The sequence below is a fragment of the Monodelphis domestica genome, chromosome 5 (genome assembly GCF_027887165.1).
Source record: "Monodelphis domestica isolate mMonDom1 chromosome 5, mMonDom1.pri, whole genome shotgun sequence".
In the NCBI taxonomy this organism is placed as follows: Eukaryota; Metazoa; Chordata; class Mammalia; order Didelphimorphia; family Didelphidae; genus Monodelphis; species Monodelphis domestica.
Genome location: NC_077231.1, coordinates 263,451,034 through 263,477,033, shown reverse-complemented (window position 1 = coordinate 263,477,033; position 26,000 = coordinate 263,451,034). Strand labels below are relative to the sequence as shown.

Genomic DNA, 26,000 nt, shown 5'->3' with positions numbered 1-26,000 from the left:
TGAAAAATTCTTTCAAAAACATGCTTCAGATATAGAAAGTGAAAGAGGCCAAAAGGCTTTTAGACTATAAAGAAGCCCACTGCCTGTATATTATGAGTGTAAAGAGTTGAGAGGCACTGGACATCATTGGTACCAAATGATATCACAGAAAGAGAAATTGTGTGTTAACAAAAGGACCCATGGGGGATTTGTTTCCATATCATCCACCTGTGTTTAATCAGACTATCACAATTTTGGAACAAAGTTAAAAATTGATACTAGACTAGAAGAAATAATAATAATGGTAAAACATGGCAAGTAATGGAGGAAACTCTTTCCTGACCTACTTAAACAAGCTGTTGGCACTGAAAAATGGGAAGTAGGTAAAATAACCGACTTTTACACAGACTATCATTTGCTATGGAAGTTCAACTGATATGAGTCAATGACCATAATGAAGAAGGAGATCAAGGGAGCCCCCAAACCACCTGTTAGTAACACCTGATTTCCTTTCCAGATGGAAAGTTTTGTCAATACTGATTTAGAATATAAGCTCTTTTTCATTTTTTAAATGGAGGGTGGTAGAATGTTATGAATAATATTGACACTAAACAGCGAGAAGCAGCAGAAGGGAAAATAAGTTCATTGAAGCCTTGGCAAGAGACCCAAGCAAGCAAAATCATTACTTGGCCAGCCAACTAGTATTTATTATGCTTTTGGATATTTATAGATGAAACTGCACAACAAACAGATGACAGATGAAAATGTTTATGAAGACATATATAACTTTCTTCATCAATGACAATGAAATATCCAAATTTGGAGTCTAACATTACAGTTCCATGTGTGCAAAATGAGGAAGGGGAAGCAAAGATGTGAAGATCAGCTACATTCAATCAAGGATACACAGAGGAATTCCAATATTGGAGGATCAAATGAGTTTAGGTATGTAAAGTTCTTTTCAAACCCTAAAAATTCCATATACATGTTAGATATCATCTTAATCACCACCACCATAATTATCATTATTATCATCATCATTATTGTCATCATTGGAGATGACATCTTTTGATGGCATTAAGGAATTCAATATTAATATCTCTGAAAGTTTTGGAGGATGAGGGAATCTTATACCTTGCTACCAAAAGAAGTTAACTGATAGAATGTTTAATAATAGTGAATTATATGACTTATTTTCCAGTTCTGAAAACCTTAAGGGAAGAGAACATATATATGAAGGACATATTTAGGCACTCTGTTTCTCTGACAGCCAAGAACCAGGTACAGTGGGGAAATGGAAAGAAACTAAATCTATACTTGATACAAAGAGGAAAAACTTCCATTAACAATTAAAGCTGTACAAAGCAGTGGGTTTTTCCTTATTGGAGGCCCTCAAGCAGAAGCTATATGACAATTTGTTGTATTTGTAGCAAAGATTCTTTCTGTATCTTGTTTGGACTGCTTAGCTACTAAGGTTGCTTCCAATGCTGGACTTTGGTGAAAGTAAGCTTATCATTTGTGGACAATTAAAAAAATACATTTTATTCTCTAGGACAATATAATGCCTTAAATGTTCACTTCCAAAATGTCTCCCATGTATGTAGAAAAACCAGACAAGTTTCCTGGAAACATGTAAGAGAAGAGATAACTATAGCTGATTGCCCTTTGATTATTAATGTCAAGGGCAATGTTAAAACTAGGAGACCTATCTTCACTGAAAGTATTTGCCACTGTCATGGAGGATACCAGCATCAGGGCAGATGAAAGAGGTAGTCACTGTAGATCATAGGATCGTAGATCTAGAACTAGAAGGGTCCTCATAAGTCATACAATGCAGACCTTTCTTTTTGTAGATAAGAAAAATGAGATCAAGTCGATTAAAACTTGCTCCCAATAATAAAGGTAGTTTTAGAAGTGGAATTTGAAGTTAGGTCTTTAAACTTCAGAGCCAGTACTTTTTCTACTATACCACTCTTCCAATAATATGGTTCTCTAAATGCTCCTATCAGTAGATGACACCATGCTGATTATATCCAGTCACAGAATATTACAGAGTATCCTAAACAAGAGCTATACCCACCAAAAAGAATCTGTCAACTATCCACACTAGGAAAATCAAATAAATTGATTGTGCATGTTGTTCAAAATATGACATGGAGTTGGACAAATCACCCATTGACCTGGTCCATTAATATAAACATTTTGGACAGATTGTATATGGACAATTAACTAAACATATAAATAAATAGAAGAAAAGAAAATGGGCTGGGTTGCCTTTGGGAAACTTCTCAATGCTTTTAATATGTTTTTCCTTGGGAAAAATTTGAAAAATAACATTATTCCAATAAAGGCATGCGGCCATGAATCATGGAATACCAGTCTTTGAAGAATTAAAGTTAGGATTATATAAAGGTCAAAAGTAGACATGATTAGGTTGAAACACACAAACACACATATACGTATATAAAACACTAATAAAGAATTATCTGAGAGAAGCATCATAAAATATGTCACTATATAGATATATGGCCAGAAAAGAAAGTGGGTAGATCATATAGAGAATATGAGGGACAACAGATGGATGGCTCACTTACCCTGATAGCCTTCACACAACATCAAGAGATCTAGAAGAAGGACTTGGTATGCTGGGTGGATCCTCTGTGAAGAATTTAGAGAAAAGCATAGGTTCAAACCTATATTGTTGGGGAAAGCATCTTATCAATGTGATCACAGATCTATAAATATATCAAAGCAGGGATCAGATAGTAAAAGATGCTTCCCTCTCCTACAGTTTAGCTGAACAACCTTCCTTGTATTAACATTTGTCATTTCATTGATTACAAAGTACTTGCAGCCTGAGATTGGGTCTAATTTCATTGTTTTTTATTCTCTGGACCTATCATAGTGAATTGTATATGGTAGATACTAAATAAATGTTGACTTGTTTGTTGCTCTGCCAGTAGATTTCATCTTCCTGTACAATGCTTTTACATTTTAAATGTCTGGTTGAATATATATTGTGCTAATGAGAACACAGAGGAGGAAAAGACCCAGAGATAAATGAAAGGGAAATGGTCCTGATTCCCAGGCCATAAACTAAGGAGTAGGAAATTCTGATTCCTCCAAAGGAAGTAGTGGAAAATTTCCTGGCAATTAAAAGATTGTTGGGTTTTTTACTTCTGTCAATGGAGAGAATGCTGTAAAAAAAAAAAGAAAAGAAATCATGGATCCATTGAAATCTGGAAGTATAAAATAACAGAGAACATTATAAATTCTATTTTGTCACTAAACTGTATGCAAGATGAATTTATATTTCTCTTTCTGACAATTCCAGTAATTAAAAAAAAATTTTACCTTCTGTCTTGGAATTGAAACTAATTACTTATTCCAAAGCAGAAGAGCAACAAGGATTAGGCATTTCAGGTTAAGTGACTTGCCTAGGGTCACACAACTAGAAGTATCTGATACTTGATTTGAACCCAGGTCCTCCTGCCTCCACGTCTGGTGTTCTATCCACTGTGCTACCTGGTTACCCCTAACTACAGTCATTTCTTGCTGTGTTTCATTTCCCCTCATGGAAACAGACAGAAAAATAAGTAAATAACTTCTAGGCCAAATGATATAGGACATTCAAGATGTTTGCCTTTCCTATATACTATCTAAAAGCCTAATTACTTTTAATGGCTCAATCAACAAGAATATATTAAGCATCTCCATCTGTCAGGCACTGTGCTAGATACAAAGGATACAAGTTCAAAAACTGAAACAATTCCTCCTTGAAATTAAAGGGATACAGAAAGAATATATGAAATATATACAGTATAAATATAGTTTATATATATAAATATATACAAAGTAATTAATACAAGAATAACAAGGGCACTAGTAGTTAAGGAATCTTGAGAGGATCCATACAGAAGATGGTGCCTGAGCTTCATTTTGAAGGAAGGGTGGGACTTTCTAAGGCAAGAGGCAATGGGACCATGCATTCTGGGCATGGGAGACAGCCAGTGGAAAGATACAGAGACAGGAGATAAAGTATTGTGACCGAGGAACAAAGAAAAGAAAAGGCTGATTGGGCTGAATCATAGAATGTGGGAGGGAAATAATGACCGATGAGGATGGAAAAATAGATTGGGGTTATTGTGTAGGACTTTAAAAGTTAAACAGAAGAATTTACTTTTGACTTTAGCCTAGTAGGAAGGCACTGGAGTTGGTTGAGTGGAATCACATAGTTATATTTTCCCTTGAGGAAAGTTACTTTGGCAACAGTGTGTAGGATGGATTGGATCAATGAAAGACTTGAGGAAAGGACAACAATGATAATGCTGTTATTATCTAGGCAAGAGGTGATGAGATATTGAATTAAAGTGGCATCCATGTGAATTGAGAGGTCTTAGATTTGTGAAATATTATAAAGGTAGAAATGGCATGATTATGTACCTGAGGTAAGGGATAGTAAGGATACAAGAATAATACCTACATTACAAACCTGGCAGACTGGAAGCAATAGTGATACTTTTGTCACAAATAAGGAAGTTTGGGAGGGGGAAAATTTAAGAGGAAAGATAATGGTTTACTTTTAGACATGTTAAATTTGAGCTGTCTATGAGACATTGTGTTGGACATGGTCAATGAGGAATTGTGGACCAGGAACTGAAAATCAAGAGAGAGACTAGAGCTGGAAAGATAGAACTGCCCAAGGGAATTGATTTTCCCAAGAGAGATCATAGAGGGAGAAGAGAAAAGGGATCATTCCAGATACTTGGGGAAATAGTCACAATTTGGAATCATGATGTGAATGATCAGCCAGCAAAGAGATTTGGAGACCCATCAGAGTCAAATAGCAGATGAACTAGGAGAAAATAGTGTCATGAAAACCCAGAGAGAAAACTGGATCCAAGAGAAGAGGTGGGGACAACATTGTCAAATTTAGTAGATATATCAAAAAAGATGAAGTGGAATGCCAGATTGTTAAAGGTTGAGACAGTAAGAGAAAAGGAGGAGAGTAATGGTAGAGGAAAAGTATATAGACAACTTTTTCAAGTATGTTGGCTGAAAAATGAAGGTCGAGACATGGTGAAGGGTTTTATATTTTTAAGAATGGGAGTGACTTGGGCATGTTTGAAGGGAGTAGGGAAGGAATCAGCTGATAGGAAGAGATTGAAGATAGGAGGTGGAGGATTGAAGATATAATTTGATTAATAAGAAGGACAGATGGGATCAAGGGCAAATGTGGAGGGGTTGGCCCTGACAAGGAGAAAGACTTCTTTTGTCAGAAACTTGCAGGAATAAGGAGAGGTTGTGAGATAAAGAGAATGGGAGAAGAGAGATCTTACATTGAATGACCTGGATTATTTCAGTAAAATAAGAGGCAAGGTCCTCAGCCAAGAGAGATGAAGGAAGAGGACATGTAAAGGGCTTACAGAGTGAAGAAAAGGCTGGGGTGAGTGGGTAGGGAATCAATTAGAGGAACAAAAAGACTGCCTTATTGTGGTGGGGACCCTGTAGAATAATATGACTTTATAATGTAGCCAGCCAACTTAGATGTAGGACTTCCTCCAACTTTGTTTAACAGCAAATGAGTAGGAGTAGAGGAAGCAGATCATGGGAGAAAACCAGGGTTGATATTTCACAAAAGAAGAGTGATAATAAGACAAAGTTGCAAAAGATATGAGTAGATCATATTTTAGAGTTGTAACAGTTAGCTATTGGATTGAGGTTAGAAAAGGAACAAAGTGAAGACCAATCCCTAATGACTATCTATCAACCTGAAAGCAATCTCTAGTGATTTGAGAAAGTGTTGAAGGGTGGAGGGACTGGATTAAATGAAGAAGACAGGTAAAGGAAGAGTAAGCTATGAGATAGGTATGATTGGAGGTTATAGGCAGATAGGGTAAAGTTTGAGTTACTAATTAAGGAAGAGGAATCCTTGTGGGTAATGGCAATATGTAATGTCAGATATTCTCCATGACAGTGTTATATACTTTAAGCATGTTATGATTAAAATTAGTTTGTCTGCTAAAAGTATTATATTTTTAGAGATTTATTAAAGATTTAGAAATAAAGAAAAAACAAATATGGAAGCACGTGCAACCTACATCTTGCAGGCTAGGTAGAGAGCCGGTGTCCCTAGAAGTGGAAGCAAGGAGAAAGAGAGGGTCAGTAGGTGGAGAGCCCCTTTAAATAATATTTTGTGTCTCACACTCACGTGAGACTACAGAGAATTCTGGGAACTGCCAAGGACTTCTGGGGATTGAAGTCCGGGGTTCAAATCTCCATTTTTACAAGCAGAGGTCTCCTAGTTACAGCACTTGAATTGACATTAGTAATCAGAAATACTTTTAACCTACACAATATCTCAATCCTTTTCTCTCCTATGATACTGCAACCAAGCTGACATAAGCCCTCATCATATCACCCTTGGACTATTGGATTGGTCTTATTGGATTAGTTTTCTTGTTGGACTCCCTGCCTTAAGTCGCTTCCCATTCCACTCCATCTTCTTCCTCACTTCAAAGTAATCTTCTTAAAGCTAGTGTCTGACTACCCTTCCTCCATTCAATAACCTCTAATGATTCCCTATTACAGTGAAGGCAAACCTATAGAACAAGTGTCAAAGATGGCATGCAAAGCACGTGGGCACACATGCTGCCTTCCCCTGAAACCTCCCCCAGTTAGTTACTAGAAAGCCAGAGGGACTAAGGATAGAGTTGTTCCCCTCCCCCTCTCCACATGTCTTAGGACATTGCTCACTTCACCCATCCCTCTGTCCAGCAGCCCAGTGGTAACACCTCCTCCCTCCCCTGACTGGGATAAGGCACTGGGGTTGGGGGGTTCACATTCTGTGTGAGGGTGAGGCACACACAGCAGCTTATTGAGTCTGTAGTGAAGGTGATTCCCATGGTGAGGTTGGAGAGGAACTAGATTTGAGGGCAACATGGCTCATAGCATTGCACAAGGCTGGAAAGGAAAAGAACTAGAGGGGAGTGGATCACTCTAGCCACTTTCCTTCCCCCCTCCACATTGGCTTCTCATCACCCACCCTTCTGCCCAGCAGCCCAATGGGAACATTTCCTCCCTCCCCTGTCTGGGATAAGGGAGGGGGGGGTTCTGAGGGTGGGGTGGGACAAGGCAAGGCATTCAGTTTCTGGGAGGGGCAGGCAGGATAGTTAGTATGGAGGGTGGGGATGGGGCCTGGGCACTCTGTCTCTAAAAGGTTCACCATCACTGCCCTATTATCTCTAAGACCACGTATAAAATCCTTCATTTGGCTTTTAAGGTTATTCATCACATGGTGCCTTCCTACCTTTCCAGTCTTCTTCTGTCTTACACCAGCAACTTCTCTTTCTCTACATACTCCTTAATCCAGTGATTCTGGCTTCCTTGTTGTCCATTGAACAAGATACTCCATCTCCTAACTTCAAGCTTTTTCACTGGCTGATCCCCATGACTGTAATGCTCTCCTTCATCATTTCTGCCTTCTGCCTTCCCTGGCTTCCTTAAAGTCAGCTAAAATCCCACCTTCTAAAAGAAGCCTTTACCATTCATCTTTAATTTTAGTGCTTTCCCTCTAAGGCTAACCCCAATTTATCCTGTATATATATTGTTGGTACTTATTTGCTTGCGTATTGTCTACTCCATCAGATTGAGCTCTTTGAAAACAGGAACTTTTTTTGCCTTTTTTTGTATTCTCAGTGATTGGCACACAGTAGGCATTTAGAAAGTGTTTGTTGGCTAACTGACTGCCTGAACTCCCTTAGAAAGGGAGGAAGAATGGCCTGGGGCTTAGTATGCTACAACTACCATAATTCTGATTCTGTTATCACCAAGAAACTAAAACATGAAGAATTATTTTGTAGAAATATATTTTCATTCAGGTAATTTCTTGATAAGAAATTCTGCTAGTGATTCACTCACTATACACACACACACACACACACACACACACACATTAATATTTATACCTTACTGCCTATCATTAGTGTACATGCCCCATCTAACCTGGCATGCTGCCTTAAATGTGACAGGCAGTTGATAGAAATTTGTTGAAAGAAATTGAATTCTAGCTACAATACAATTAAAAACACTCTCCCCATCCATGACTCCTACCAAACTCCAAATTCAACAGGTTATATAGATAACTGGCTCATAAAAAGTCCTTATACCCCATGGTAAACAAATGTTTTGGTGAGAAGTCTCTCTTTAGCATCATAGAACACACTGGTTTGAATGAGATTTTTAAATACTTCAAAGGGGACATCCAATTTTACCATGAAGAAATTTACATCTGAGATTAAATGTCCAATTTTATTCCTTTCTACCAAAGCATTTGCCATGATGTAGACATGGGCTTAGAGAGAAAACCATGAAATAATTCACTCTAATTGATACCAGAAATGATCTTGCTATCTTTTCATATATATTCATCATATATACTCATTGATAAAATGAGTTCTATTTCAAAGAAGTGGGTGCAGAAGTCTAGAAAGTAAACGTAATTCTTTTTTACTATTTACTTTTTACCTGCCGTCTAATTTAATGATGGTAAGCATTTTTTAAAATCAGTTTTTCTAAATAAAACAAATGTTTTTGGTTTGGAATTTTTATATGAACCAGCTGCATGGCATTACCCAGTTTGGGTAAGTTAATATATTCTCTAGACATATAGTATCATGTATAATAAACTATTCTTAACAGTAAACAAAAATAGTTATAAACTAATAATCCACATAAGGATATAATATTGGATGATGAGACTTTTGCATGACTAGAAGGCATCAGTAATGTTATATGTTTCAGCTACAATGTGCATAATGGAGAAGATACATTTCTGATCTATTTCTACATTATTTAATGAGTATTTGGTCCAATTATCCTTTCTGTTAAGGTAGAAAACACATCATCAAAGATGCAGCATAAAATATTTTATGTTCTTTTGCTTATTTGTTTTCTCCCAAGTCAGGAAGGAATATCTCCCCACATTGTAAACAATCTTAGCAGGGCTGGAAGATTTCATATACTGTCCCAAACAGCTATCTCTCCACCAAAGGATGGCCTAACCAGGACTGAAAATGCTGGGAGTGGGGGGAAAAAGGGGGAGGAACAAATTATATGTGAGTAGTGATTGTCCCACTCCAAGTCACTTTTTTTTTAAAAATAATATTTTATTTGATCATTTCCAAGCATTATTCATTAAAGACAAAGATCATTTTCTTTTCCTCCCCTCCACCCCCCATAGCCGATGCGTGATTCCACTGGGTGTCACATGTGTTCTTGATTCAAATCCATTTCTATGTTGTCAATATTTGCATTAGAGTTTCATTTAGAGTCTCTCCTCTGTCATGTCCCCTCAACCGCTGTAGTCAGGCAGTTGCTTTTCCTCGGTGTTTCCACTCCCATAGTTTATCCTTTGCTTATGCATAGTGTTTTTTCTCCTAGATCCCTGCAGATTGTTCCCAGCCATTACACCATCACCAATGGAGAAGTCCATTATATTCGATTATACCACAGTGTATTAGTCTCTGTGTACAATGTTCTCCTGGTTCTGTTCCTCTCGCTCTGCATCACTTCCTGGAGGTTGTTCCATTCTCTATGGAATTCCTCCACTTTATTATTCCTTTTAGCACAGTAGTATTCCATCACCAACATATACCACAATTTGCTCAGCCATTCCCCAATTGATGGGCATCCCCTCATTTTCCAGTTTTTGGCCACCACAAAGAGTGCTGCTATGAATATTTTTGTACAAGTCTTTTTGTCCATTGTCTCTTTGGGGTACAGACCCAGCAGTGCTATGGCTAGATCAAAGGGTAGACATTCTTTTGTCGTCCTTTGGGCATAGTTCCAAATTGCCCTCCAGAATGGTTGGATCAATTCACAACTCCACCAGCAATGAATTAATGTCCCTACTTTGCCACATCCCCTCCAGCATTCATTACTTTCCTTTGCTATCATGCTAGCCAGTCTGATTGGTGTGAGGTGATACCTCAGAGTTGTTTTGATTTGCATCTCTCTGATTATAAGAGATTTAGAACACTTCTTCATGTGCTTATTAATAGTTTTGATTTCTTTATCTGAGAACTGCCTATCCATGTCCCTTGCCCATTTATCAATTTTGAGAATGACTTGGTTTTTTGTACAATTGATTTAGCTCTTTATAAATTTGAGTAATTAAACCTTTGTCAGAGGTTTCTATGAAGATTTTTTCCCAATTTGTTGTTTCCCTTCTGATTTTAGTTACATTGGTTTTGTTTGTACAAAAGCTTTTTAATTTGATGTAGTCAAAATTATTTATTTTACATTTTGTGATTTTTTCTATGTCTTGCTTGGTTTTAAAGCCTTTCCTCTCCCAAAGGTCTGACATGTATACTATTCTGTGTTTACCCAATTTACTTATGGTTTCCTTCTTTATGTTTAAGTCACTCACCCATTTTGAATTTATCTTGGTGTAGGGTGTGAGGTGTTGATCTATTCCTAATCTCTCCCATACTGTCTTCCATTTTTCCCAGCAGTTTTTATCGTATAATGGATTTTTGTCCCAAAAGCTGGGATCTTTGGGTTTATCGTATACTGTCTTGCTGAGGTCGCTTTCCCCCAGTCTATTCCACTGATCTTCCTTTCTGTTTCTTAGCCAGTACCAAATTGTTTTGATGACTGCTGCTTTGTAATATAGTTTAAGGTCTGGGACTGCAAGGCCCCCTTCCTTTGTGTTTTTTTTTCATTATTTCCCTGGATATCCTTGATCTTTTGTTCTTCCAAATGAATTTTGTTATGGTTTTTTCTAAATCAGTAAAGAAATATTTTGGGAGTTCAATGGGTATGGCACTAAATAGATAAATAAGTTTGGGTAGGATGGTCATTTTTATTATATTGGCTCATCCTATCCATGAGCAGTTAATGTTTTTCCAATTGTTCAAGTCTAGTTTTAGTTGTGTGGAGAGTGTTTTGTAGTTGTGTTCATATAATTCCTGTGTTTGTCTCGGGAGATAGATTCCTAGGTATTTTATTTTGTCTAAGGTGATTTTGAATGGGATTTCTCTTTCTAGTTTTTGCTGCTGAGCTGTGTTGGAGATATATAGAAAAGCTGATGACTTATGTGGGTTTATTTTGTATCCTGCAACTTTGCTAAAGTTGTTGATTATTTCAATTAGCTTTTTGGTTGAATCTCTAGGATTCTTTAAGTAGACCATCATGTCATCTGCAAAGAGTGATAACTTGGTCTCCTCCTTGCCTATTTTGATGCCTTCAATTCCTTTATCTTCTCTAATTGCTACTGCTAGTGTTTCTAGTACAATGTCAAATAGTAGAGGTGATAATGGGCATCCTTGTTTCACTCCTGATCTTATTGGGAAGGCTTTGAGTTTATCCCCATTGCAGATGATATTAACTGATGGTTTTAGATATATACTGTTTATTATTTTTAGGAACGACCCTTCTATTCCTATGCTTTCTAGTGTTTTTAATAGGAATGGGTGTTGTATTTTATCAAAGGCTTTTTCTGCGTCTATTGAGATAATCATGTGATTCTTGTTGGTTAGTTTGTTGATGTGGTCAATTATGTGGATGGTTTTCCTAATATTGAACCAGCCCTGCATCCCTGGTATAAATCCTACTTGATCATGGTGGATGACCCTTCTGATCACTTGCTGGAGTCTTTTTGCTAGTATCCTATTTAAGATTTTTGCATCTATATTCATTAGGGAGATTGGTCTATAGTTTTCTTTCTCTGTTTTTGACCTGCCTGGTTTTGGAATCAGTACCATGTTTGTGTCATAAAAGGAGTTTGGTAGAACTCCCTCTTTGCTTATTATGTCAAATAGTTTGTATAGTATTGGGATTAATTGTTCTCTGAATGTTTGATAGAATTCACTGGTGAATCCATCAGGTCCTGAGGATTTTTTCTTAGGAAGTACTTTGATAGCTTATTGGATTTCATTTTCTGATATGGGATTATTTAAGAATTCTATTTCCTCTTCCGTTAGTCTAGGCAGTTTGTATTTTTGTATATATTCATCCATATCACCTAAATTGGTGTATTTATTGCCATATAATTGGGCAAAGTAATTTCTAATGATTGCCTTAATTTCCTCTTCATCGGAGGTGCTGTCCCCCTTTTCATCTTTGATGCTGTTAATTTGCTTTTCTTCCTTCCTTTTTTAAATTAGATTGACCAGTACTTTGTCTATTTTGTTTGTTTTTTCAAAGTACCAGCTTCTTGTCTTATTTATTAAATCAATAGTTCTATCACTTTCGATTTTATTAATTTCTCCCTTAATTTTTAAGATTTCTAGTTTGGTTTTCTGCTGGGGGGTTTTAATTTGATCGCTTTCGAGTTTTTTTATTTGCATTTCCAATTGATTGATTTCTGCTCTCCCTAGTTTGTTGATATATGCACTCAAGGATATGAATTTACCTCTGATTACCTCTTTGGCTGCATCCCAAAAGGTTTGAAAGGATGTCTCGCCATTGTCATTTTCCTCGATAAAATTATTAATTGTTTCTATGATTTCTTCTCTAACTAAACGATTTTGGAGTATCATATTGTTTAATTTCCAATTAGTTTTAGATTTGGTTTTCCATGTACCATTACTAATCATTATTTTTATTGCCTTGTGATCTGAGAAAGCTGCATTCATTATTTCTGCTTTTCTGCATTTGTGTGCTATGTTTCTGTGACCTAATGTATGGTCAATTTTTGTGAATGTGCCATGTGGTGCTGAGAAGAAGGTGTATTCCTTTTTATCCCTATTTATTTTTCTCCATATGCCTATTAATTCTAATTTTTCTAAGATTCCATTCACTTCTTTCACCTCTTTCTTATTTATTTTTTGGTTTGATTTATCTAAATTTGATAATGGTTGGTTCAAGTCTCCCACTAATATGGTTTTACTGTCTATTTCTTCCTTCAATTCTCCTAGTTTCTCCATTAGAAATTTGGGTGCTATATTATTTGGTGCATACATGTTGATTAGTGATATTTCTTCATTATCTAAAGTTCCTTTTAACAAAATATAATTACCTTCCCTATCCCTTTTGATTAGGTCTATTTTTGCTTTGCCTTTATCAGATATCATGATTGCCACTCCTGCCTTCTTTCTGTCAGTTGAGTCCCAGAAGGTCTTACTCCATCCTTTAATTCTGACCTTGTGGGTGTCTACCCGCCTCATGTGTGTTTCTTGAAGACAACATATGGTAGGGTTTTGGATTCTAATCCATTCTGCTATTTGTCTATGTTTTATGGGTGAGTTCATCCCATTCACGTTCAAGGTTATGACTGTCATTTGTGGACTCCCTGGCATTTTGATAACTTTCCCTAATTCTAACCTTTTTTCCTTTGGCTCTACCTTTTAGTCCAGTGATTTACTTTGAATCAATCCCCCTTATCCCCTCCCTTGATATGTTTCCTTTTTTAGTCCCTCCCCTTTTGTTCCCTCTCCCTCCCCCCTCTCTTTCCCTCCCCTTTTGTTTTCCCTCTCCCCTTCCCCCCCTTGGTTTTCCCTTCTCCCTACCCTTGTTGGGTAGGATAGAATTCAAGATCCCAATGGATCTGGATGTTTTTCCCTCTCAGAGTTGATTTCCCTGAGAGTAAGGTTTAAGTAAAAACTCTCTTCCTCTCCTGCTTATAGGAGTTTTCTTCCCCTCCCCTTCCCATGTGAATCTTTGTGTGAGAATGATTATTCTATTTTGTCTTTCTTTTCCCCCTATTTACACATTACATTTTCCCCACCTGTTAGTATACATAGATTGATATAAATGTAGTCCTTATAGAAGAGAGTTTGAGTAAAAGAAGAAGATAACATTTTTCTCCTTTTCCCTTTCCTTCATATTTACCTTTTCAGGTATTCCATGCTCTTTGATTTTCGATATCGAACTTTCCACAGAGCTCTGGTCTTTTCATTGCAAAAAGTTGGAAATCTTCTATTTTGTTGAATGCCCATACTTTCCCTTGGAAGTATATAGTCAGTTTTGCTGGGTAGCTGATTCTTGGTTGAAGACCCAGCTCTCTTGCCTTTCTGAAGATCATGTTCAATGCCTTATGATCATTCAGAGTGGAACTTGCTAGGTCTTGTGTGACCCTGATTGGCATTCCTTTATATCTAAATTGTCTTTTTCTGGCTTCTTGCAAGATTTTTTCTTTTGTTTGAGAGTTTTGGAATTTGGCAATTACATTCCTGGGAGTTGTCTTTTGGGGGTTTAGTGTAGAGGGTGTTCTGTGAGCTCTGTCAGTGGCTGTATTGTTCTAGAATCTCTGGGCAATTTTCTTTGATTATCTCTTGTATTACGATGTCGAGTTTGCTATTTATTTCTGGCTTTTCTGGAAGTCCAATTATTCTTAAATTATCTCTTCTCCCTCTATTTTCCAAATCTGTCATTTTGTCAGTGAGATATTTTATGTTCTCTTCTAATTTCTTGGTCTTTTGGCTTTGCTTTATTAGTTCTTGCTTTAAAGCCTGGTTTTCCTTTTCACTTTGTCAAACTGGTTTTGTAGATGCGTAAATTTCTTTTGCATTATTTCCCACTTTTCTTCCCAGAAGGCTTCCATCTTTTTGATCATTTCAGATTCAAATTCTTCATGGGTTTGTAGAGAGTTTCCATTTCCTTTGGAAGGTTTCGGAGCATTTGCTTGTGTTTCCTCTTCTATCTCCTCTGTGTCTTGTATTTTTGCTCCATAAAATGTGTCCAAAGTCGCCCCCTTCTTCTTGTTTTTTTTTTAATTTTGGGACTTTTGTGCTTCTGTGGAGTTTGCCATCTCTATCTGAGTGTGTGTGTGGGATTAGCTTTTCTTATCTCTGTCTGGTGTTCAGAGGTTTTAGCCCTAGGCAGATTGTCCTTTCTATGCAGTTGTTGTTCTGTGTTCCCGGGAAGCCAGAAGTTGCTGGTGTGTCCCTGTTACTGCCCTCCTCTCCTCGGCACCCTCCTGATACTTCTCCGTTGCCTTACTTCTACTCTCTAAGCCTAGCTTGGCCCTTGTTCCTGTGCCTTAGCTGGCCAGTGCTTGCACTCTGTGGGGGGAGGGGCCGCGGCTTCCTGGAGCTCCGAGGGCTCCCAATGAGATTAGCTTTCCCTGGGTTGAATTTAGTATGCCTTGAGGCAGGGACTTTTTTCGTGAGATTCTGATTGAAGGATCCAGCCAGGGGGTTACAAGCTCCCCCCTCTCCCTCTGTTTCCCTGCTGTCTGGGTGCCCCCTCGACTGGGTTAGGTTGTTTTCAGGGTGTGGCCTTCAGAATAGCTGGCCTTGGGGTCCTTTTGTCAGCCCTGCGGGTTACTGTTGTTTCTGAAGACCCTGCTCTCTGAGGGGGAGGGGCCTCGGCTTCCCTGGGCTCAGGGGAGGGCTCCTGATAGGAAGATTAGCTTTCCCTGGATTTAATTGAGTGTGCCCTGAGGCAGGGACTTGAGACTTGGATGGAGGGATCCAGCCAGGGGGTTACAAGCTCCCCCGACTCTCTGTTTCCCTGCTGTCTGGGTGCCCCCTCGACTGGGTTAGGTTGTTTTCAGTATGTGGCCTTCAGAATAGCTGGCCTTGGGGTCCTTTTGCCAGTCCTGAGGGTTGCTGTTGTTTCAGAAGCCCCTGCTCTCTGAGGGGGAGGGGCTGCGGCTTCCTGGAGCTCCGAGGGCTCCTCCCAGGGGGTTACGAGGTCCCCCGTCCCTCTCTTTTTCTTTGCTGTCTGGGTGCCCCCTCCACTGGGTTAGGAAGCGGCCTTCAGAATAGCAGGCCGTGGGGCTCTGAGGTTGCCTCTGCTGCCTCCGACTTGGACTCAGCTCTCTGGATTGGGGGGGATGGGTCCTAGGACCTTCCTTCTGCCTACCCCTTAGGTCCGAGTGGTCTCGGGTTCTGGCTTTTGGGGGGGGGCGCTGTACCTTTTGATCCAGGTCCAGGTCCAGGAGGAGGTTTATGCTGTTGATCGTTTTGAATTTTGGTGCCCTAGGAGCATTCGGTTTGAAATCGGTAAGGAAGGGTTTCAGGAGATCTAAACTTTAGCTTTCTCTAAGCTGCCATCTTGACCGGAAGTCCCAAGTCACTTTTTAAAAGAGCATATAAGAGAATTTCTTGACTAATAGCCATAATATCTGCTTCTTCAGAAAAAGTAGAGGAAAACAGAAGTCGCTTTTTTTTATTATCACTCTCATAAATATACAAAAGAGGACAAGTCAAAATACAGTACTTTATTGAGGAGTTGGGGTGAGAGAGAGAGAAAAAGAGAGAGAGAGAGAGAGAGTATGGAGATAGTATGAAGAGAGTAGACAGTGGGGCCCAAGAAGAGCCTTGGGGCTTATGGAGGCAAGAATGTCTTAGAGAAAGGTGTAGTCTACAGTGTCGAAATCTTCAGAGATGAAATAGAATGAAGAATGACAAAGGTCATTTCTTGGATTTAGCAACTAAGACATCATTCAGTAAAATTGCAAAGAGCAATATCACTAGAGCAGAGGGATCCAAAACTGTAAGGGTAAAGGGTAAAGGAGTGAAAGGTGAGTAAATGGAAGCATTATGTTTAGAAGAACTCTTTCTCAGAGTTTGGTTATAGCACAGTGACCATATAAAGTACATATTGTAATATGAGACCTTGAATTAATTTTGGGAAAAGAAAAGGCTTTTTTTTAAGAGTAGAGGAGATTGTTAAGACTAGAGGAAATTGGGGAAAGCTGGGTGGCTCAATGGATTGAGAGCCAGGCTTAGGGATGGGAAGTCCTAGGTCTCAGATACTTCCTAGCTGTGACTGTGGGCAAGTCACTTGACCCCCATTGTCTAGTCCTTACCACTCTTCTGCCTTGGAACCAACACACAGTATTGATTCTAAGATGGAAGGTAAGGGTTTAAAAACAAAAAGACTAGAGGAAATTTGGACATGTTTATGGGTACCCACCAATCTATTCTCCATTGATTCTATATTTGATGAAAAAGGCAATCTCTTTCTGAAGGCTAATCCTTCCAATTGAACTCTTAGTCCTATTTGCTCCTTTCCTTCTCCTCCAGGAACTTGCTGCTTATTATTTCTTGTCTCACTTCTCCAAACTTTCTTATTATTGATTCTGCTTGTTTCACTCTTCATAATTTCATGTGTGTTTTTTCCAAAATTATTTGGTTTGTCATTTCTTACAGTGCAGTAGTATTTTTTCACAATCATATGCTACAACTTATTTAGCCATTCTCCAATTGATACATAAAATGAGATATAAGTAAATTAGAATAGAGATTACATTAACCAAAGATTTATGAATAGGAGAATAATTCCAGCTTTGTGAGATGTAAAATGGATAATTTTGAATATATCAAATTGGAATGTTTTTGTATAAATAAAACTGATGTATCCAAGATTAGAAGTGAAACAGTATGTTGGGAAAATTTTTTAAAGAAAGTTTATCAGATAGAGGTCTCAGATCTAAATTATATAGAGAGAATATTGTCAAATATATAATGATATGAGCCATTCCCCAGTTGATAAATGGTAAAAAAACATGAACAATTTTTGGTTGAAGATATCAAAGCTATATATAATTTTATGAGAAATGTTCTAAATCATTACTGATTAGAGAAATGCACATCAAAGTTATCCTGTACATATCTTGAATGTACACAGTACTTTGCATGTTGTCTCTCCTATCAAAACATGAGTTCTTTGAAGCATGGACTGGTTTTCCTTTTTCTTTGTATTCTTAGACTCAGATATATAGCAAGAATTTAATAAATACTTATTAATTGGGGGAAGTTAGGTGGCTCAGTGAGTTGGGAGCCAGGTCTAGAGTTGGGAGGCCTTGGAATCAAATGTGACTTCAGATACTTCCTACCTTTGTGATCCTGCACAAGTCACTTAACCCCCATTGCCTTTATAGCTCTTCTGCCTTGGAACAATACACAATATTGATTCTAAGACATAAGATAAGGGTTTAAGAAATATTTGTTAATTGACTGACTCAGAAAAATGAGGATGAAAAGAGAAAGGGTTGAAATATGCTTGTCAAGGGATAGTGAATGACCAGTTAACAGAAAACACCTATCCTCTGACTTCTATGATTGAACAAAAAAGTCAGTACTCAATCAAGGCATGAAATAATGACTTTCTCTGCCTCAGAATCTCCTATAATTCTGAGACCTGAGTAAATGATGATGAAAAGAGTAGTGATTATAGTCCTTGTGAACAAGTCTGAACTCAGACTCTGTACCTATGCAGAAATTTCATCCCAAGATCATACCTAAGAGATGCCTCACATGAGTTGAAATTGCTCTGCTCCAAATTTATAAATTCCCAGAAATGAAGCCCCTGTCTCCAGTACCTTAAATACATTGGGGCTTGCAATCCCTCTGCTGCCCCAGATTCTTAGAAGTTGAGCCTGGGCAAATTTATCTATTTCTAGTGTTGGTTTTATGTCTGATTCTGCATTGACTACTGCCTTTATATCAGATGGTTGTTGAAGGGAGACATCTTTTTTGTTTCATTTATAAAGAAATCCTTTGTGTTCTTTATTTATATGAGAGACTTCTTATGGGAGGAAAGCCTTTCATTCATTGTCCATTCCAGGCAATCTGGCCTGCTAGCTGTTTCTTATATATAGCACATCTCATCTCCCACTTCTGTCCTTTTTGCAGAAGTCATGTCTCATGCCTGGATTGCACTTTGTCCTCATCTCTGCCTTAATTCTTGATGATTCTTCTGGTCTTCCTCAAAAACAAAGGATGACCATGACGATTAATTCTTTGATGATTCTCAAATCTTTCATAGCACAGCTTAGTAGCCTTCTTCAGTGTCTGGCACATAATAAATGTTTAATAAATGCATGGTGACAATCCTCTTCTCTGTTAGTATTCTCCCTCTTGAAATTGCTTTGTATTACTATTCATATAATTTGTATTCACTATTCTACTACATTTACTAATTTACTAATCTCTTTACTTGTAGTGGATGCCTCTAGAGGGTTGCTTTCTCCAAAGTTAAAAACCATCTTTTAATTGCTAAGTGCAATCACTTTTCTAGTTCTCATTTTTCTTGGCCTTTCTGTAGCCTTTAATATTGTCCATCACTCTCTTCTCTTTGATATTTTCTTCTAAGTTTTCATGGCACTACTCTTTCATGGTTCTCCTATGCAACTAAGTATTCCTCCTTAGTCTCTTTTGCTATCACTTCATCCATATCATGTTTGCTAACTATGTGTATCCCACAGGACTCTGATGTTGGCCTTTTTCTCTTCTCTCTGGATTGTTTTACTTGATGATTTCATCAGTCCCTACAATTTCAATTATCACATATCTATTTTGATGAATCTCAACACTATTTATATAGCCCTAACTTCTTTTTTGAACTCCAGACTTAAGTCTTCAACTGTCTATTGGAAACAGATATCCTACAGACATCCTAAATTTAACCTGTCTAAAATTGAACTCATTATCTTTCTCCTCTCTTGTTGTTCATTATTTGTTTTTGAAGAAGACTAAGGGCATTGTGATGTTGGAGTAGTGAAAAATAGGTGATATCTTGACTTTCATGTGAATTTGATTTGTGAGGAAGAATTGCACAGTCATCAGCCTTGATCTCTCTTCCAGAGTCCTTGGTATCCAGAGACAAGGCAGAGGTCAAGGCAAATGGCAATGGCCCAGGATGCAGTGGATGACATCAATGTCTTCTGGGTCTTACCAAGCTCTGAGCACTCAACTTTCAACAGCAGTTTTAGTTGCCTTTGTGGCCATTGTAACAAGATTATTCTAGTCTGCCCGTTCCATTATGAGAAGCCCTCACATGCTTGAGAAGGCATCCCATAACTCAATGATGGGTTTTAGACCCATCAGCTACCCTCAACATGGTCTGGGCTATCTGCCAAAATGGTATGCCAGAGTGTGACCATTGCATGTGCTACAACTACTTAGAGTTTCAAGTGAGAGTTAGGTGACAGAAGGATGCCAAAGGTGGGTAAGCAGCCCTGAAAAGGACCCAGGAAGTCCTCCCAACAGAGACACTGGTCCTCCCCGAATACCTCTTCTATCCCTTTCTTGATACTGTGAAAGGTATCCAGTCATCCAGGCTCACAACCTACGTGTCATTCTCACTTCCCACTCCCACTCTTGCTATTTCAATCCCACCCCCAGTCAATTTCTTGGTAGAACTTTTTGATTTCCTCTTCATAATATCTCTCACATATCTCTGATACTATCACCACCTTGTTTTAAACTCTCGTTGCTTCTCACTTGACTATTGCATAGCTTACTGTAGGGACTGTCTGTGAAAAGTCTCTTCCAACTCCAGTTCCCCTTCCACTCAGCTGTCAAAGTGATCTTTCTAAAGTATAGGTCTGACCACATCCCCCTTTTCCCTTGATTCAGTAAACTCCAGTGGTTCCTTTTTAATTCTAGGATCAAATATAAAATTCTATTGGGCTTTAAAGTCATTCATAATTTGGTTCCTTACTAATTTTCTTTCCATTCTTCTTATACCTTATTCCACAATCCACCACTATCATTTACTCTGTAATCTAGTGACCCTGGCTTTGCTATTCCTCAAAAAAGATACACCATCTGCCAACTATGATCCTTTTCACTGACTGTTCTCCATGCCTGGAATTCTTTCACTCCTTATCTAAGCTTCTGGTTTCCTTGTCTTCTGTCAAGTCTCAGCTAAAATCTCACCTTATAGTAAGAAGTCTTCCCCAATTTCCCTTAATAATACTTCCTTCTGAGATTATCTCAACTGATTTGGTATCTATCTTGCTTGTAACTAGCTGCTTGCAGGTTGTCTCCCTTAATACACTGTAAGCTTCTTGAAAGTACAATTTTTTTTTGGTTTGACATTCTTTGTATTCTCATAGCTTGGCACCGTGTCCAGTTCATAGAAAGTGCTTAATAAATGCTTCTTGATTTGACTTGCTGACTGAGAATCCAATTTTGATTATTTCACTGTCATGGATAATTAAAATATGTCAGAACAGAAATGCTGGCAAATTTCTTCTATTTTATAACTATTTGTTGTCCGCATTCCAGTTCAATTTAGCCATTCTCTTGGGATGATCTGGCTTAGTTTCTTCTCACGCTGAGACTACATTTTTAATAGACTTTTTTCATGTAATTTAAAAAAGAATTGTTGTATGAGGCAATGCAGCGTAGAATCACCTGCCATCCTTCTGTGTAACATTTTACCATTGTGCTTGCATTATAAAACAGAGTTGGTTGGGTTGTTTGTGCCACTTGCTTTGACAGGGAAATCAAGTGTTTATTGAATGAGGTGATTTCTGCACTCCTTTGTCTTCTTCATTGTTGTGAATGCTTTTGTAAGAAATTATGGAGTCAATATCTTGACCTTTTTCTGTTCTCCATTTTGAATGCCAGTAGCTTGTTTGAATAGGCACTTTCCAAGGGTACATAAGGAAGCGACTTAAGTCATGAGGAGCCACAAGCAAGGATTAACGAAGTATATTTAGACTAGAAAAGGTCAAGGGAAATTAGAAGGAAATATAACTCTAGAAATTATGAGCCCATCAGTGGGGGAAAAAAAGCTGGCCCTAGTCTCCAAATGCCAACAGGAAAATGAAATTCAGTCCTGCGAGTCTAATTTTTTTCTCCTAACTTGATAGCATCAATAGAAGCAATGACAGTAAGCATCAACAATAGCACACATATTTTACCCCATATATTAAATATAAATTGAATGCTTACATGCCAGGTACTGTAGAAGGTTTTAAAATTCTAGTATTCATATCAAACAGCACCCTGCTTTCATCAGAATAAGGTTTTTATTTTCGAGGTGGACTACAGTAATATAGCAGAGGAAAGAAAATTGTTGAATTTGTAATCAAAAGGGCTGTGTTTGAATCCCGACTTTATCATTTAACGACTATTTGATATTGTCAAACTGCTTGTTGTTTTTGTTTTTCTGAGCCAATGTTTCTTCATTTTTGAAATGGGAGTAATAATGCCTGTTCTATTTATCTCAAAGAGTCGATCAAAAGATAAAATATGAATTCCTATTAAGATGTTTGTTAACCCCAAACAGCTCCTAAAAGAAAATTGGATTTCTACCTATCAATCTGTGATATTTAAAATGGTTGATGTATTAAACTGTAGTGAGTTAAAATGGTGAAAGATATAAATTGTGATAGATATAAGAGAGGGTGAGTACATTTGACCACAGAAATATGTTTCACTACAGTGTCTTGGTTTTTAAATCAAATATAAGGTGGTCACCAGGGAAATATTCCCAATTATTCAAATACCCAAGTCAATTGGGTTTTATAGAGATTTTAATTAACAATACAATGAGTAATCAAAGAAAGAGAGAGAGAGTAAGAAAGGAATAAGTATGAAGGGCCTCAAGCCAATATGGCCTAGACCTGAGTCTTAAGAGAGAAATCAGTCAGTTTTTTTTAACACTCACCACAAGGTCTGTCTAAACAAGGATTCTGGTGACACCAGGCCAGCTCCATCTCAGCTGACTTCACCAGAGAGCCTTCCAGCCAGAGACTGTTCCAAAGGGCCTTTCTCCAGAGCCTCTCTCAAGAGATTCTTCCCAAGTGATCCTCATCAGAGATCCTCCAAAAGGAATTCCTCCAAAAGGATATATCCTCAAGAGATTCTGCTTTTTCTTATATAGGGGTTTTTCTCCCATGTCACCTCCCCTAAGTCTCTACATCTACCAGTCACTGTAGATGCTTTCCAAAGGACAGCCCATCTGAATTCCTGCTAAGTTGACCAATCTCCTCAGTAAGTCTGAATCAGAAAAAATGCTGCTGTGTCAACCAATCTCCTCAGTAAGTCTGAACTAGAGAAAACACACCTGAGTCAACTAATCTCATCAAGAGAAAACTTGCCCAACCCTTTTAGGTACCTAGCATCTCATTGTATCAATTCTAAAGAACAGGCCTGGCTCAAAGAACTCCTTGCCCCACCATAAGCATGGATCCAAGTACTTTCATTGTTTAGCAAGGAGTTTTCTCTCCTAAAGCAGTCTTAAGTACGGGTAGAGTAGGGGTCCTCCCATAGCAAGGAGTTTTCTCCCCTAAAGCAGCCTTAAGTATGGTTGGAGTAGAGGTCCTTCCATTTCTGATCCTGGCGAGTTCTCACATCAAAATGGGGAATGTTTCTCAGTAGGGAATTTGTTCCAATTAAGAATTCCCTGATGGGGAAATTTTTAACATTCACAAGTCTGAGAGATTTCAAGATTTACAAATCATATATTTATTCAATACCTTCCACATTTTCAATTAAACTTGCCCCCTGACTTCAAGAAGTTTAGAATTTAGTTGGGTTTATAAGACCTATGCATAAAAAGATAACTCCACAAGGTAAAACATAATGTGTAATGTTTCATTGATTGCCCCCCCCACAACTTTACATTACATCTAAAAATCAAATCACTATTCCTGAACAAATTCTTCCTTTGTTTCACCCCCTATCTCCCCGATTGTAATATCCTCTTCTTTTCTACCTTGATAATTTCTTTCTTTAAAAGCATCCTTCAAGGTCCATCTCAGATTCTGCCTCCTCTCTGAAGGCAGAGACCCCCAATCAAGTCTCCTTCCTCTGAACTTCTAGCATCATTCATTTAGCATGTATTAGGATTTGCCTTGTAGTGTTATCTTTTTATGAATGCTTTATCAGCTAAACTCTAAACTCCTTGAAGGCACGGATATGCTTAATTAAAAAAATAGATGGTACCTAACAAATATGTGGTTGATGGATAGAAGTTCATGTGATGAAATTATCTTTTAGGAGCTGTTTAAGGGAATGCAGTTAACAAAGCACTTTAAGATGTATTCATGTTTGATCTTCTAAACAACCCTATGAACCCAATGGAATTACTCATCAGCTTTGGGAGGGGGGAGGGAAGGAACATGAATCATGGAATCATGGAAAAATATTCTTAATTAATTAATTAATAAGGATAAAAATAAACAACCCTATGAGATAAGTAGGACAAGAAAGGTAGAAAAGCTAGATTGTGTATAAATTGTAAAAGTCTTAATCAGCGAATATTATTAAGTACCTATGATAAGCTAGTCACATGAGGATATAAAAACCAAAATGAAACAACCCTTGATCTGAAGGAATTATACTATTGGAGGGGAGGGAAGAGGAGGAATGACAGTTTAAGGAGTCTGGATTCCTGTAGGCATCAAGTAGTCATTCAAAGACATTGAGCAGGAAGAAGATATGTTGCAAAAGGTCTCATGATCCAGTCTGTATGATTTCTACCTTCATTTAAAAAGTGCACTTGGCATTACCACCATCCCTGTTAATTTCCCCGACATCATGAGTTCTCATTGACTACAGAAAATTAAAATGTAACAGTGGAAGTATCTCTAGAAGCTTCTTTGGACCACTTTCCCTGCTAGATCTCTTCACAGGTTGGAGTGCCACAGGGCAGTTGCTCACCACTATTCCTCTAAGGTCTCCAGGGGTAACCTTAAGGTGATCGGTTTTTTAGATTGTCATTTATAAGCCCCTAATGGTGTGCCAACCTGTTGAAATTCATTAAATTTTATCAAAGAGATTTAGCAAAGGAGGTTACAAAAGCAATTGGTTTAAAAAAAGAAAGAAAAACAACACATCCTCTCCCCCAAATGAAGGCACAATATTCCCTTGCACACAAAGTCTTAGAAAGAATAGGCTTGAAGAGACACATATGTAGAGAACATGTGCTGCCAAGAGGTACTCCAGACTCTCATCCCTAGAAATCCTTTTCTCCCTTTGTGAATGTCTCAACAGTAGCTCCTTGTTGGGTGAGCAGCCCAGCTGGGCCCTAAGTGTCAGTGCCATTGATTCCATAGATGGTACCATCTTTCCTCCACAAAGGTGTTGCGCCCCCTCAATGCATCATCCTCCGGTGTCTCTACATCCATTTTCAGGTAGTTGCTTTGCTGGCCACTGCTATTCTAACAGCTACTCCTGCAGTCCTCAATCACCACAGAGATCCGTTATAAGAGCTCTGTATCTCCCTAACTTACCAGGTAATCTGAGCACTCCCATTTTAGAATTCTGGTTCACTTAAGATCAGCATAAACAGAAAGCAAACAGAAATGCCATCCGAGGGAAAGCAACACACTGACTCTCCCAGAATTGGCAATTCAAAACTATCCTTATAAATGGAAGCTGCCACAGAAAGAGATGAAGAGATGGACAGGTTGCAGTTTTGCATGCACACTCATTTTGGGCTCAGCATCTTCTGAGTTTTTGGTTTTTATGACTCCACAACCAATTAGAAGACTTTTCACTAACACAAAGTGCCAACTCCTTTGCTCCTCAGGGCTGAAGTAAACTTACCAAAATTCCTATATTGCTGTCTTGGAAATGAGAGAAAAATATCCATTTATGCCTCAAAGACTGGGCCTTCATTGACCACTCTCCTTCCCCGTCCCAGTTTGGAGGAAAGGAGGCAAGGATATATAGGCTTGATAGGAGGAAACTACCCAACATTCGAGCTAATCAAAAAGTAGAGAGGGCTGCCTTAAGAAGTAATGATTTCCCCATTGCTTGAGGATTTCAGGCAAAATCTCGATGATCACCGGATGTAGAAGTTTAAAGGAGCTTTTTGGGTGGGCAGGTGTTGAACAAGATATTTTCTGAGATTCCTTCTAGCTTTTGAGATTCTGCAAACACAGACAGAAAAATAAAAATTTTGGCATAATGAATCAGTTTTTGTACTAATCAGACAAAAGGGGCTTAAATCAATTTTTCATGACTAAAGGATTTAAACTTAGAACTAACCTCTATTTTGGGTAAATTGAACACTTTCTAGAGACAAGCAGAGGAAGTTTCTTTTTCTTACACATATCTTATATTTCTTCTAATTGGGAAGCTCAACAAACAGAAAACTCAGAAGGTGCTGAGCCAGAAAAGAGTATTTATACGTTCAAATACTTAAAGACAGCTATCATAGGCCTGCAAGATCGCTCCTTCCTCAATCTATAGATGGCCCTTCAAATATGATGGCATGATCTTTACAGCTCTCTCCATCCTAGTTGTCACCCTCTGGATATGCTACACATTGCCACTGTCCTTGCTACTAAAAAGTTAATCTGGAAAAAAAAAATCATTCATTTT

The 26,000-nt window shown here is 38.1% G+C and overlaps 1 protein-coding gene across 1 annotated transcript in view; it reads left to right on the top strand.

The window, feature by feature from the left end:
• The first annotated feature begins 284 nt into the window (after positions 1 to 284).
• COMMD3 (COMM domain containing 3) overlaps positions 285 to 26,000 on the top strand; it is an 82,463-nt gene continuing 56,747 nt past the window's right edge. The window contains exon 1 of the mRNA XM_016426356.2: positions 285 to 924. Within this exon, the coding sequence (XP_016281842.2) occupies positions 833 to 924 (92 nt within the window). The 5' untranslated portion in view covers positions 285 to 832. The remainder of the gene's footprint in view (positions 925 to 26,000) is intronic.